The sequence below is a fragment of the Acinonyx jubatus genome, chromosome A1, assembly GCF_027475565.1.
Source record: "Acinonyx jubatus isolate Ajub_Pintada_27869175 chromosome A1, VMU_Ajub_asm_v1.0, whole genome shotgun sequence".
Taxonomy (NCBI): Eukaryota; Metazoa; Chordata; class Mammalia; order Carnivora; family Felidae; genus Acinonyx; species Acinonyx jubatus.
This window is the reverse complement of record NC_069380.1, coordinates 160,960,937-160,973,407: the sequence shown is the minus strand read 5'-3', so window position 1 is coordinate 160,973,407 and position 12,471 is coordinate 160,960,937. Positions and strand designations below refer to the sequence as shown.

At 33.9% G+C, this 12,471-nt stretch overlaps 1 protein-coding gene across 3 annotated transcripts in view; it reads left to right on the top strand.

Moving 5' to 3' along the window:
* SLCO6A1 (solute carrier organic anion transporter family member 6A1) overlaps positions 1–12,471 on the top strand; it is a 93,236-nt gene that overhangs the window by 16,051 nt on the left and 64,714 nt on the right. For all 3 annotated transcript variants that reach the window (XR_008299876.1, XM_015080453.3, XM_053225209.1), the window contains exons 5-6: positions 1,635–1,756; positions 2,575–2,684. Coding sequence is in view for 2 of the 3 variants with exons in the window: in XM_015080453.3 (XP_014935939.1) it covers positions 1,635–1,756; positions 2,575–2,684 (232 nt within the window). In the remaining variant the exon portion in view is untranslated. The remainder of the gene's footprint in view (positions 1–1,634; positions 1,757–2,574; positions 2,685–12,471) is intronic.

The following is a 12,471-nucleotide window of genomic DNA, read 5'->3' as shown; positions in this document are numbered from 1 at the left end:
ATTACTCTTTTAGATAAACTTAATAGTCTCAGGTTACAGTGAAAACATTTTGATTTGAGATACTTGAATTTACTTATCAAATTGGGAATAAATGTCATTTTTCTATGCAAGAATATGGTATATATTTCTCTATTTTCTCTGCCCTTCCTTTGTGCCATTCAATAAAGTCTTAGGAATTTTGTTATTGAAAATATTCCATTAAGCTTATTCCTAGTAATTTATTTTGTTAGTAATGCGCTTGGAATCTTTATGTTATTACTTCTTAATCAATTATTTCTAGTAAGAGGAAAATCTGTTAATATATATGGCACCTATTAAATTCTTTGCTTACATTTTCTGACTATTTTCCTCAGTCTTCTTGGTTATCAATTATTTACAGATAGGTAATAATCATATATAGCATAATGCATATGGTTACAGTACATAGCTAGATTCAAAAGTAAAAAGAGAAAAAAAATTCTAAATATTTTAATCAGTGAGGAAACACATAATCTTAGTGAAAATGTAGAGTTGAAACTTTCTATGTATACCGTGTCCAGATATATATACCTCTCTGATAATGGAACTCAAGATTGCAACCTAATAGTATTGCAAGTCGGAACTTGTATCCCTTAATAATATAACAATGGATAAGGAGTTAGCCCATTAATAAATAAAACTGGGAATATTCTCCACTTTCTGTGAAAGGCAGGGCCTATATGCAAGCTCCTCACCAGGTCACTGTTGACAAATAGAATTACCTGCGAGAAACCAGCACCTTCACAACTGTGGTTCTTAACTATGTGGGTTTTGTCCCACAATGGATGGTCAGACAAGGTCTTATGCGTCTGTGGAATTGAAGACAGTGGTAGCTGTATGGTAATGAACGTCTCCAAATCTTCTCCCTAAATGATACAAAATAACTTTATAACTATGAAAATTTTCTGCAAGATCATGGCCTTAGCATGACTGAAGACAAATAGTGCTGAAATTGCAAAATGAACAGTGAGTAAAAGAGAAAATCAACACAGGATCCTTCACATTCCCATCCTGCCCTGCTTACTGCAAAGTCTGCCAAGGCAGACCAAGAAAAAGCTGCAGGGAAAATGGAAGATAAAGGCTAACAAAGAGTACTATGGGTGATTAGGTATGATCACCAGGAGAGTGATAAACACTCAATCTGAGTTGATTCAGAGAAGGGATTGTAAGAAAGGCATTTCCAAGTGTATGTAATGTAAAGGGTTAGATATCAGATAAAAGGTTAGTTGCTCACCTTAAAGGCCAGGCTTGCCCTAAAGGTTGTGCATGATTTAAATGGGCAGGAATGATATTTAAGGATAGGTAAGAGTTAAAGGGGTAATCTTCCAAAAGCATAGCTTCTGTTGACGAAAAAAGTTAAAAAGGAACAAAGAATTACTTGTGCCACCTGAGTGGATATGGGAAAAGAAAGAAAAGAGAAAAAAATTAGAATCTTGTAGGATAAAAGAAACCTGCATAACTGGAGAGTCACAATCAGCAAAACAAACAATAGGGACAAATTAACAGAAGATGTTCCTCCCTTCCTCCTTCCCTGTCCCTCTCTCTTTCTCTCTGTTTGATTATGGCTTTGTAATGAAATACACAAAGTTGAAATTTTTAATTTTTCTCTGTTAAAGTGTTGAAGACATTGATGATCATCACAAGTGGCTGAGGAGTTGGTGGATTTATTTTGGTTTTGTCTCACTTACTGCATGGATAACATTAATACCATTGTCATGCTTCCCACACAGTGTACGAGGTGACTGTAAAAATGTAATTCATTAAGTTAAAATACAGTAGGTTCCTTGTCCCACCCCCATTTCCCGTTCTCAGAATATGGCTGAACTACTTTTCTTTTTGTCATGGAGATATGACATATGCTAGTGTTATTTGAACACATGAAACTTCATGTTGCCAAATACTATTTTATTTATGTGCCAAACTTTCATTAGTATATATTTTTGTTTCTTGTCATTTTTTAAAAAAGGTAGAGTTCATAAGTTTTCTTTAAAAAGAAATATATTTAAATGTATTTACCTAGCATTATTTAATACATGTACCACCTGAAAGAACTATTGTAAGATAAAGTAATAACTATTAAAATTCTTTTGGAAACACTAAAAAATACATGTAACATTAGAGAAATCAAATACTCTCCTAATGGTAGTACATTTTATTGGCACAAAATATTTTTAGTAATGTCAAAGATGACTCTTTTATATTTTAGGGCTGTGTTGTCAAAAACTATAGTCACTTTCCATGTGTGGCTATTTAAATTTCAAAGTAAATTAAGATTACTCAGTCATAGGAGCTATATTTCAAGTATTTAATAGCTACATAGAGCTCGTGGCTACAGTATTGGACAGTACGGCTACGACAAGTTTTCATTATCATAGAATGTTCTTTATGACAGCACTGTTTTAGAAGAATGTGCTTTTTACTTAGATTGACTTTAGCTTGTTCAAAAATAGCTCACTTGCCATTTCAAGAAAAACTATTAAGATGTGTGCGTATGTTTGTATGTATGTTTTAATTATTTGAATGTGTCATAAGATTCTTTTACTTGTTAACCTATAGGTACAGCAAAGATAAAAGCTGAGAAACGTAAACAGCTTCATCCGTTTGACAACAAGTTTAAAGATAAGGAACTTGGAACTAGTATCAAGGATTTATTTGCTAATACTTGGGTAAAGTAAAATATTTTATATGAACAAGCCAATTAAGTTGACCTGTATATTTTCTAACAGTGGATTTAAAAGAATAACCATAAAGTGTTCAACTTAAATCTGAGGGGGACTTAAGCCCTTAATTAACTTACTCATTTTACAGATAATGGCAAATAGGACCCGCCTTACCTAAGTGACGTTTCCGGGAACATGGCTAGTGTCAGAGGATGGTACTAGTTTTTTTCCTTCTACCTTTTCCTTTAATTTTACTTTTGTATTATTTTGTGTTTGTTCTTTTCCTGAAGAAATACGTAAGACTTATAGGTATTAACATCTTTTTATTATGTTTAAATGACTTAGAAGAGAATTCTAGAAGTTAACAAATATTCATGAAAACATCGTATTTTATGGAAATTATTTCATCTCAGTTTCAAATGGAGAAAAATTCTTTGCTTCTCTAGGTGAGAAACAAGGCCTACAATACAGACATAGTGGGTTTAATAAAAACAAACAAACAAACTTCTAAGTAGTGATTCTACATTCAATTTGCTTTCTCTTCTCCTTTTCATAAGTATCCTTTATTTTGTGGGTAGAATTATATTGAGGATATATGGAAACTAACACCTATGCCTTTATGGAGCTTATATTCTTGTGTAGGTTTCAGACTTTAAAAAATACAGAGATTAGAGGTAGCTCAGTGTGTTAAGCGTCCAACTCTGGATTTTGGCTCAGGTCATGATCTCATGGTTCATGAGTTCTAGCCCCATGTTGGGCTTTGTGCTGACAGTGCGAAGCCTGCTTGGGATTCTCTCTCTCTCCCTCTCTCTGCCCCTCCCCTGCTTGCACTCTCTTTCTCTTTCATAATAAATAAACATTAAAAAATACGGAGATTAAAAACAACTGATTAACAATTGTGTAGGGAAAATTCTACATAAAATGTACTTTAGTTATGGGGTAATAATGTAGGTCTCACTGAATGGGGAGCATTTAAATGGAATACCCTAAAACAAGAGAAGAAGTTATCCATGTGAAGAATGGTCATTAATAAAATTCCAGGCATAAAAGACACATGTGGAAACATCTTGGAGCAGCAAAGTTTTAAGAATGTTCAGTTCAGAGAAGCCTTGAGTATTTGGAGCATAGTTGCTTGGTGGGGAGAATGAACGAATAACAGGTTAGAGAGTAAGCAGAGGCTAGGTCACAAAGGTCCTTGTGGGGCATGGTAAGAACTTTAGATTTTGGTTTTAATGCAAAACTCATATAGGTAAGGAAATAGTGTTTTAAGAACTTTAAAACATGACTTTGGGTAAAAAAATGGATTACAGTGGGGTAAGAGTTGAAAAGGCAGTATGACTCGGGTGTTATAGGTTTTCTCTGAGTATTATAAATAGTAATTTTTTTATTCATATGAGACCCAACTGTAAGAACCAATTGAAGAATTGTTTGGCATTTATAAAATACAGGACTACTGACAATGAATTGTGTATGAAGAAGAAAAAACCTTCCACATGTCAACATGATTTGAGCTTCTGGGGCCTTAAAGAAAAGAAATTAAAGAGTGGCTCAGCTGATTAAGCATCTGACTTTGTTGGCTCAGGTCATGATCTCACAGTTTGTGGTTTTGAGTCCTGTGTTGGGCTCTGTGCTGACAGCTCGGAGCCTGGAGCCTGCTTCCAATTCTTTGTCTCCCCCTCTCTCTGCCCCTCCCCTGCTTGCAGTCTGCCTTCCTCTCTCTTAAAAATAAATATGCATTAATTTGTTTTTTTATAAAGAAAAAAAATTAAAGCCTAAAATATGGGGAAACAGATGTTCTAACAGATGTTCTAAAGCCTACATATGGACATGTAATATTAGGATCCAACAGAAAGCTTATGTATCTTATGCTCTTTCCTTTAACAATGTACCAGGCTGAGTTTCAGAAAGAAAACAGGGATAATGCGCCATACTTTAGGAAGCCTAGTAGATTAGAAAAAATCCCGCTGTTTGCCTTATTTCATGGGGTAGCACCTGCCAAAGCTCCGTTTCTTAGTAAAATGTAGCTACGGAGCAAGCCATGTTGGTGAAATTAAAGTAGGGCATGTCTTCCCTGATAATAATGGAGTCAGGCAGTGTTTTCTGCTAGGTTGGTGGTTAATTATGAGTCATTTAAGTAAGCAATGCAGCTTATTAAAGAATTCATGCAAGGAAGAGTGGAGTTGAGCAGTGAGTAATGGCTATAACCCCTTATCAGGCAGGGGCTAGAGATGCTATGACTTTCTGGAAATGAGTAGAAAGTGGAACTAAAGGTGAGTTTATGCTTGCCTGTTGTAGATCTTTTAGGCCGAGAGATTTTCTTCAGTAGGGTCTGTTACTTTTCATCTAAGCCCAAAAGTCAGATGAGATGCTAGAGATGCTGACCACTGAGGAGTAGCATCCTATTCTCCTTTGGTAAAAAGTTTTAGAGAGAGCAAGCTCTATCCTTCTCTTTGTGCTCTATTGGTTATCCAAGAGGTAAAAGGCTAATGATACATCAGATCTCTCCTCATCCATAGGTTCTTATCTGTTAGTAGGCCTGACCACTAGTAGGACTACCCAGCAGGGATATTATATAGCACGCACTAATAGTGAGACCTAATGTAAGTGTCCATATTTCTTTGATTCTAAGACACACTTTTTTCCTTTACATTTTAGCATATTTAAAATTGGGTTGGTATTAAATTGATGGAGTCTTGAAATAACTGTAAAGCAGCATGTGATTGTGACATAGTAGGTATTGGCTAAGTATGGGTAAAATGGTCATGGCCATTCATATTATCATTACCTTAAGTTATATACTTTAGTGGGACTGTCCATAGTAGGCAAAACTGCTGGGTTAACTCTTCAAAAAGATGATGCAGTATTTAAGCATTGAGTTATGAAGTCATTATATATCTAGAAAGAAACAACAACAGAATATAATTTTGATATTAGTAAAGCAAACATTTGATGTTGAACGAATGACTGCTAGTTCACATTTTCTTGCAAATAACATCCAAGTGTTTTATGAAACTTAAGTAAAGGAGTCCCATAAGTAGAGATAGCATTATTGTTCTCTTATTAAGAAAGCTGCTAAAGGAGATAGCATTATTGTTCTTTTATTAAGATACCTGATAAAGGACTGCCTACCACGTGCCGAACTGTGCAACTGAGTCAGGAAAAATTGGCAAGTCCTTCTTAGTAGATCTAATATATTTCAAAAGCTGGTGAAACTAATATCTGCATAGTATAGGACTTTCCTTAAAGCATTGTATTGTTATGTCATTGGCAGTAATTTTTTTTTCTTGGTGGTACATAAAATAATGGTGTTTCTTACTGTTGATAGCATCTGAGAGTCCATGAAATGTGGTATTTTAACCTTTCCGAGCCTCTAAAAAACTGGTGCAATAATGGTACCTTCTTCATAGGAATGTAAGATGTATAGATTACTGCATAGCCCATAATAAAAACTCAATAAATATGAATGCCTTCTTGAGATATTTCTGATTTTAGTTTAGGGAAGGAAAGTACACCAAAAATACAGGGGAAAACTTCATAAGATTTTCTTTTTATCTTGATAAGAGTGGGTTATCAACTAGAAAATAAATTTAAAAGACTAATTGAAAAATTTGATGGAATAAATATCTATTGTCTTCCTGCATTACTAATCCTATAGTTCAATACTTTCTGGTTCATGAGACTCAATTGGTACTATTTGCTTGAAGTTCAATGTCTGTTTACAAGCTCCTAATATAAGAAATGACATAAAATAATTCCAGCAAGCAAATTATTCCAATCAGTGAAATGTATCACCATCATCATAAGACTACTAACAGCTAGTTAAAAAACACATCTCCTGATTTTCTAGACATAGAATTTTTAAACAAGTCTTTTTATCATAAATTTTAATTAAAAGCCAGAGAAGTGGCTATTTTTAGAATGAATTCTCTTTACTGTTACCATATTTCTTGCTGTTCCTTATTTATATATTTTAGAAAAGTCATTAGTTAAGGAAACACAATAGTTTTATTCAAATGTTAGTAAAGATAATTTTAATTTAAAAATAGAAAAAATGGGCCTGAATAAAAGATAACAAGCTAAAACAGAGACAAAAAACTTAACATTTTTATAAAATTATAATATCCATGAGATGAAAAGTTATAAATAAAAAGTCAATGGCATTTACTTGAAGAACAGAAAGAAAAATGACTAACAGCAATAATAGTCTATAGCTCTCAGAATATAATAGATTAGAAGTATATTTTAAAAGAATAAAAAGAGAAAGCTTGGAAATTAGGAAATAAGTCAGGGAAAAGAAAAAAATGAAATTAAGACTGGCTGGAAGCAGGTAAGGAATAAAATTAAAAAAGATTAATCTTTATTTTTGAGAGAGAGGGAGAGAGAGAGGGAGGGAGGGAGGGAGGAGTAGACAGAGAGGGAGACACAGAATCCAAAACAGGTTACAGGCTCTGAGCTGTCAGCACAGAGCTTGACTCAGGGCTCAAACTCATGAACTGTGATATCATGACCTGAGCCAAAGTTGGAGGCTTAACTGACTGAGCCACCCAGGCACCCCAAGGAATAAGATTTTATAGGAGAAAACTTTTTAAATGTATGGAGTAGAGAGATCAGCACTTTTACCTTCTTTTTCTTCATCTCCTACCTAAAGTTTCACACCTTATTAACAGGGAAGACATTTACATACTAAAACTCCAGTGAACAAAGAAGTGTCAACGAATATCATGATAATAAAGAACTTTTTGAACGATAAAGACCAAACAAATATAAAGTGTTATTCATTGTTTGTATTTGACTATAAGTGGATGACAGAATCTATCAAAGGAAGCTAGGATCCAAAGTATTTAGATATTATTCTATTGGTAGTCAAAATACTGAATTTCCTTGGAAAGCAAGTAAATTACTATTATAGATACTAAAATCAATTTACATTTGACATAAGTAACATAATTTTTAAAAATATATTTATTGCTTGTGTTTATGTTGGGACATAATATACTAGTTTCAGTCTCTGAGTTGTCTACTAGGTTTGACCAAATAAATTGGTGTGGAAGGAGAGTGAGTGAAATTTCAGGATAGAGGGCTGAAACATTTTTAAACTTGAAAAAAAACGGCATTCTCTACATGAGATATTGTACTCTTATTGGCAGATTTAATAAAGAGAAGCATTACTTTCTATGGCTAACTATAGATATTTCATCGTAAGGAATGAAGACCAGAGCAAGGGAGAAGTTAAGTGATCAGTAAAACACTTGAGAAGTTCAAGGAAGTTTATTGGTGTCCTCTTCAGCTTATGTTTTCCTCCTATTTGCTCGTAGACACGAAGGCCTTTTATTGGCAAGATCATTGTTTCTTGTCATGCTACCTTGATTAGGCTAGGAAGTAGATTAATGCTTTTATCACATAAAAGAAAAAGTTCCCCAATTAATTGGGACATTATACACCCCATCTCCAATGAACCTTGGTTGAGTCTTTAGGAACTCTTTCCTCTCTTGCCTCATTGCTCTGCATTAGTTTCCTTGTTAACATTTCTTTCCCACTGTTACTCGAGACCTGTCCTGAACCTTAGTCTACTTGTCTGTGGCCACTCTTCCATATACTTTATATTTTGCTGATCCTGTCCTTATTTCAGACTCTAAGTACATTAAGGAGTACCTAGTCTAGTTTGAAATCATACCTCCCAGACCAACATGAACCTCCTCTGGTATGGTAAAGACCTTGGTTTTAGACCAACTCTGTAATGGACTAGGGCTGAGAGCCACAGTACTACAAGATATGGCTGTTGCATAAAATTATCTGCTACTGTAAAGAACTAATTTTATTTCTCCTTTTGTATATCAACATCTACCATAATTAAGCCTGAGTTTACTAATGAAATTCCTTGAATACTGATTTGTATGTCTGGCCTTTTTCTTTGCCTCCCATATTTATATTTAAGAAAAGAATATTTATTTATTTATTTATTTATTTATTTACTTACTTACTTATTTACTTATTTACTTACTTATTTATTTAAAAAGGAAAGCCTGGACATTTTATTGGAAAGGTCCTTTGCATTCTGAGTGTTTGCTTGCTATGCTCACATATTCTTTCTGAATAAAGCGCCCACAGCCCTTTCTGAAGAAACCCAGAAGTGTTGTGTTGTGCATTAATTGCCATGTTCTATATGATGTAGTTTAAATGTCCTAGTTAAAACTAGGTCTGAGATCAGCACTTGAGCCCAAGACAGCCATATTTAGATTTCCCAAAAACTTATCAAATATCTTGAGAAAAATATCCAATCAGGACACCTGCTATAAACTGACTAATTTCTCTTTCTTAAGAGAGTATAAATAGTCAGAAGGGAGCTTTAATAAATTGACATCAAGAAAATGAATGAGAAAAGGCCATTGAGACAGAGAAGCAAATGGAGAGAGAGAATATACTAAGTAGCTGTAATAGAAGTAGATATAGACACAATAAGCTGACAGAAAAAAATTGAATATCTGGGCCTTTGAAGCAATTAAGACAAAGCAATGGAGACAAGATAAGCTGCTGTTTGAGTCTGAATGATGTTGTTTCTTTATGAGTGCTGAATTATTCAGCTACTTAGAAAGTATTTTTGGCTTTCTCTCTTTACAGTGTAACATTATAATAAGTTTCATCAATTGGATTAAACTATGAGTCTGTTCATTTTAATTCTAAAGAGTCCAAACACAAAAATGATCTAGTACAGTGGTTCTTAGTGTGGGGCCTAGACCACCACCACCACCACCACCATCATCATCATCATCATCACCTGAGAATTTGTTAAAAATGCAAATTCTTAGGTTACTCCAGACCTACTGAAAGTAGGATCTGGCAATCTGTGTTTTATACCCTCCAAATGACTTAAAGCCCACCATAGTTTGCAACAACAAATCTAATAATCTAGTGTGACCTTCTTATTTTATAACTTATGAAAATGATTTGTATTCTTTCCTGGGTACCTTCTATATGGCAGAAATTAAATTATTACATATATTCAATTCTCTGGATCACTTGAAGTTATAGATATTATCATTTCTATCTTATAGATGATGACCCAGTAATTTAAAGAGAATGAGTAATTTCTCCAAAGACATGTATATCTTTGGATACACATACACACAGACAAAAGACACATAGGGTTGGCTGAATTGAAGTTAAAAATATAAAAACCTCTCAAAAAAAGAATATAAAAACCTCTCACATGCCTGACTCTAATGCCATTACTCTTGTGTACTCTTGTGTATTATAAAATACCACCTAAAAATAAGATACGTAGAGACTGCTATTTGCTGATTATTGTTCCAAAAATCAATTGCAGAGCCAAGGTAAAAGCTAGGTTTTCTGTTCCTTATTCTGCCTGTTTTATCTAATACATACTGCCATTTCATATAAAACCATGGTATAGTCCAGTGGAATGGAAGATAGAACTCAATAACAGACTAATATATATAAGAACTTGCCACGTGATAGAATAGGCACTGCAGGGATAGTTGCTCAGTAGATGTGATGACAAGTTTGGTTCTCTGTATGGTGAAATGAAGTTGGATTTCTATTTCATATCATACACAAAGGTGATTTCTAGGTTAATAAAATGTGATTAGAAAAAATCAACACAGTTAATGCTAAACCGTGAAAGACATATCTTGTGACATAGAGGTAGGAAAGGTTAAACAAGTTTGCAGTATTGTAAAATATGAAGTAAAAATTTATGGATCAAAGATTTCTGTTCTATGAAGGAGACCGTAGACAATGTTAAAAGATGAGTGACAGTTCTTTCAACCCAACAAGAGATTGGTATTTAGAATAAACAAGAAATTATTGGAAAATCTGTGTAGGAATTTCAGAAAGCCTAATAAAAATATGAATAGACAGTTTGCACACAGTAACAAATCCTAAATAGCTATGAATTACATGAAGAAATTCTCAATTGGATTTAAATTTAAGGAAGTACAAAATTACATGAAGAAATGCTCAATTGGATTTGAATTTAAGGAAGTACAAAATTACATGAAGAAATGCTCAATTGGATTTGAATTTAAGGAAGCATATCGTGGCACTGCTTCACATCCATCAGCATGGCTAAATTTTAAAAGCCAGCTAATAATATCAAGTGTTTGTGATTATGTGGGGTGTACCAGTTATCTACCGCTACATGACAAACCACCCCAAAACTTACTGGCTTAAAATAATAAAACATGATTTTGTTCATTAATCAGCAGTTTTGTCAGGGCTTGCTCCTTTCAAATATACTTTTTTTAATGTTTATTTTTGAGAGAGAGAGAGAGTGTGAGCAGGGGAGGAGCAGAGAGAGAGGGAGACACAAAATAGGAAACAGCATCCAGGGTCTGAGCTGCCATCACAGATCCTGATGCAGGGCTGGAACTCAACAACCTATGAGATCATGACCTGAGCCTAAGTCAGCCACTTAACCCACTGAGCCACTAAGGTACTCTGTGGCTTATCCCTTTCAGATCGACTTGTCAGCTAAAGTAAAGTCTGGTAAATAAAATCGTCTGGAGGCTTATTTACTCAAATATTAGCTTTTGATACTGGTTGTTTGCTGAAATACCCACAGATGGCCTCTCCATCTGATCTGGGCTTTCTTATAACATGGTGAAAGAGTTCCAAAGCCAGAGTCCTAAGAGAGTGGGAGTACATAGCAGAAGTCAGATTGTCATTTTTTGACCCAACCTCAGAAGTCATGCTGCATCACATGCTTTGTTGAGACAGTCATAAAGGACTTTTCCAAGGTCATTGCCTCCTGATGAGAGAATGGCAAAATTCTGGAAGGGAATGTGGAACTGAAAATATTGCTATAATGGATTTTATAAAAAGTTTAAGTTGCTACATGAAGAAAATAGAACTCTCTTACATTATGGTGGGATTGTTTCGGGAAAAAAATTCTAGAGAAATGATGGAATGAAGTGTACTAAATGTCAATGCCCTAGCAATCCCGTTCTAGAATATGTATTTCCAAAGGCGTTCTACCCTAGTCGTTGATGGCGCATGCATAGGGATGTTTAATGTAGCCTTGTTTGTGACAGTGGGAGTGGAACTGAGCCTAAGCATTTAATGCTGTGGGAGTGGACGAGTATGGTGGAATCACACTTTGTAAAGTTAGATAGCACTCAGAAGATGAGTTAAATTAATATACAGAATATGTTTAGATTAAAAAACTGGTGTTTAGGACTAGGAAAAAAATTTAAGTTATTTTAAGAATATACAAATAAAACACCACTGAAAATTTCAAAGATATGTACATATATAGGAAATACAGAAATCTGTTTGAAAATTAATATTTTAATGTTAATTATTGTCATGTTAATTACTAGGTATAGTGTAGTAGTATAATAGGTAATAGTAAACCATGACTATACGTCTTTGTCAGGTTTCTCAGTAAGTTCCAAAAATTTGACTAAAATGCAGAATTTAAATGACTTTACTCCGTATGGAATTCCCGGGAGTAAAATATTATAGAATCTTAACTGTATGTAATACTAGTGATTTTCCTTGAGTGTTGCTTAAATTATCTTTGTTTCATTTTTTAGTTAAGTAAAAAAATTTGTTAAGGAAAAAGTAAATAAAAGTAAAGGGGCATTTTAGACACCTGGTTAATGGCATCTAGTTTCCCTTAAGTTTCCTAGCAAATGGCCAGACTTACAAATAAAAATTATAGAGATAGAATTACAAATAAAAATGGTTTAAACACTACATGTCTTTAACAGTATTTGTATACTGGTGAATTGCAAATTTATATATATATATATATATATATGCACATTTTATA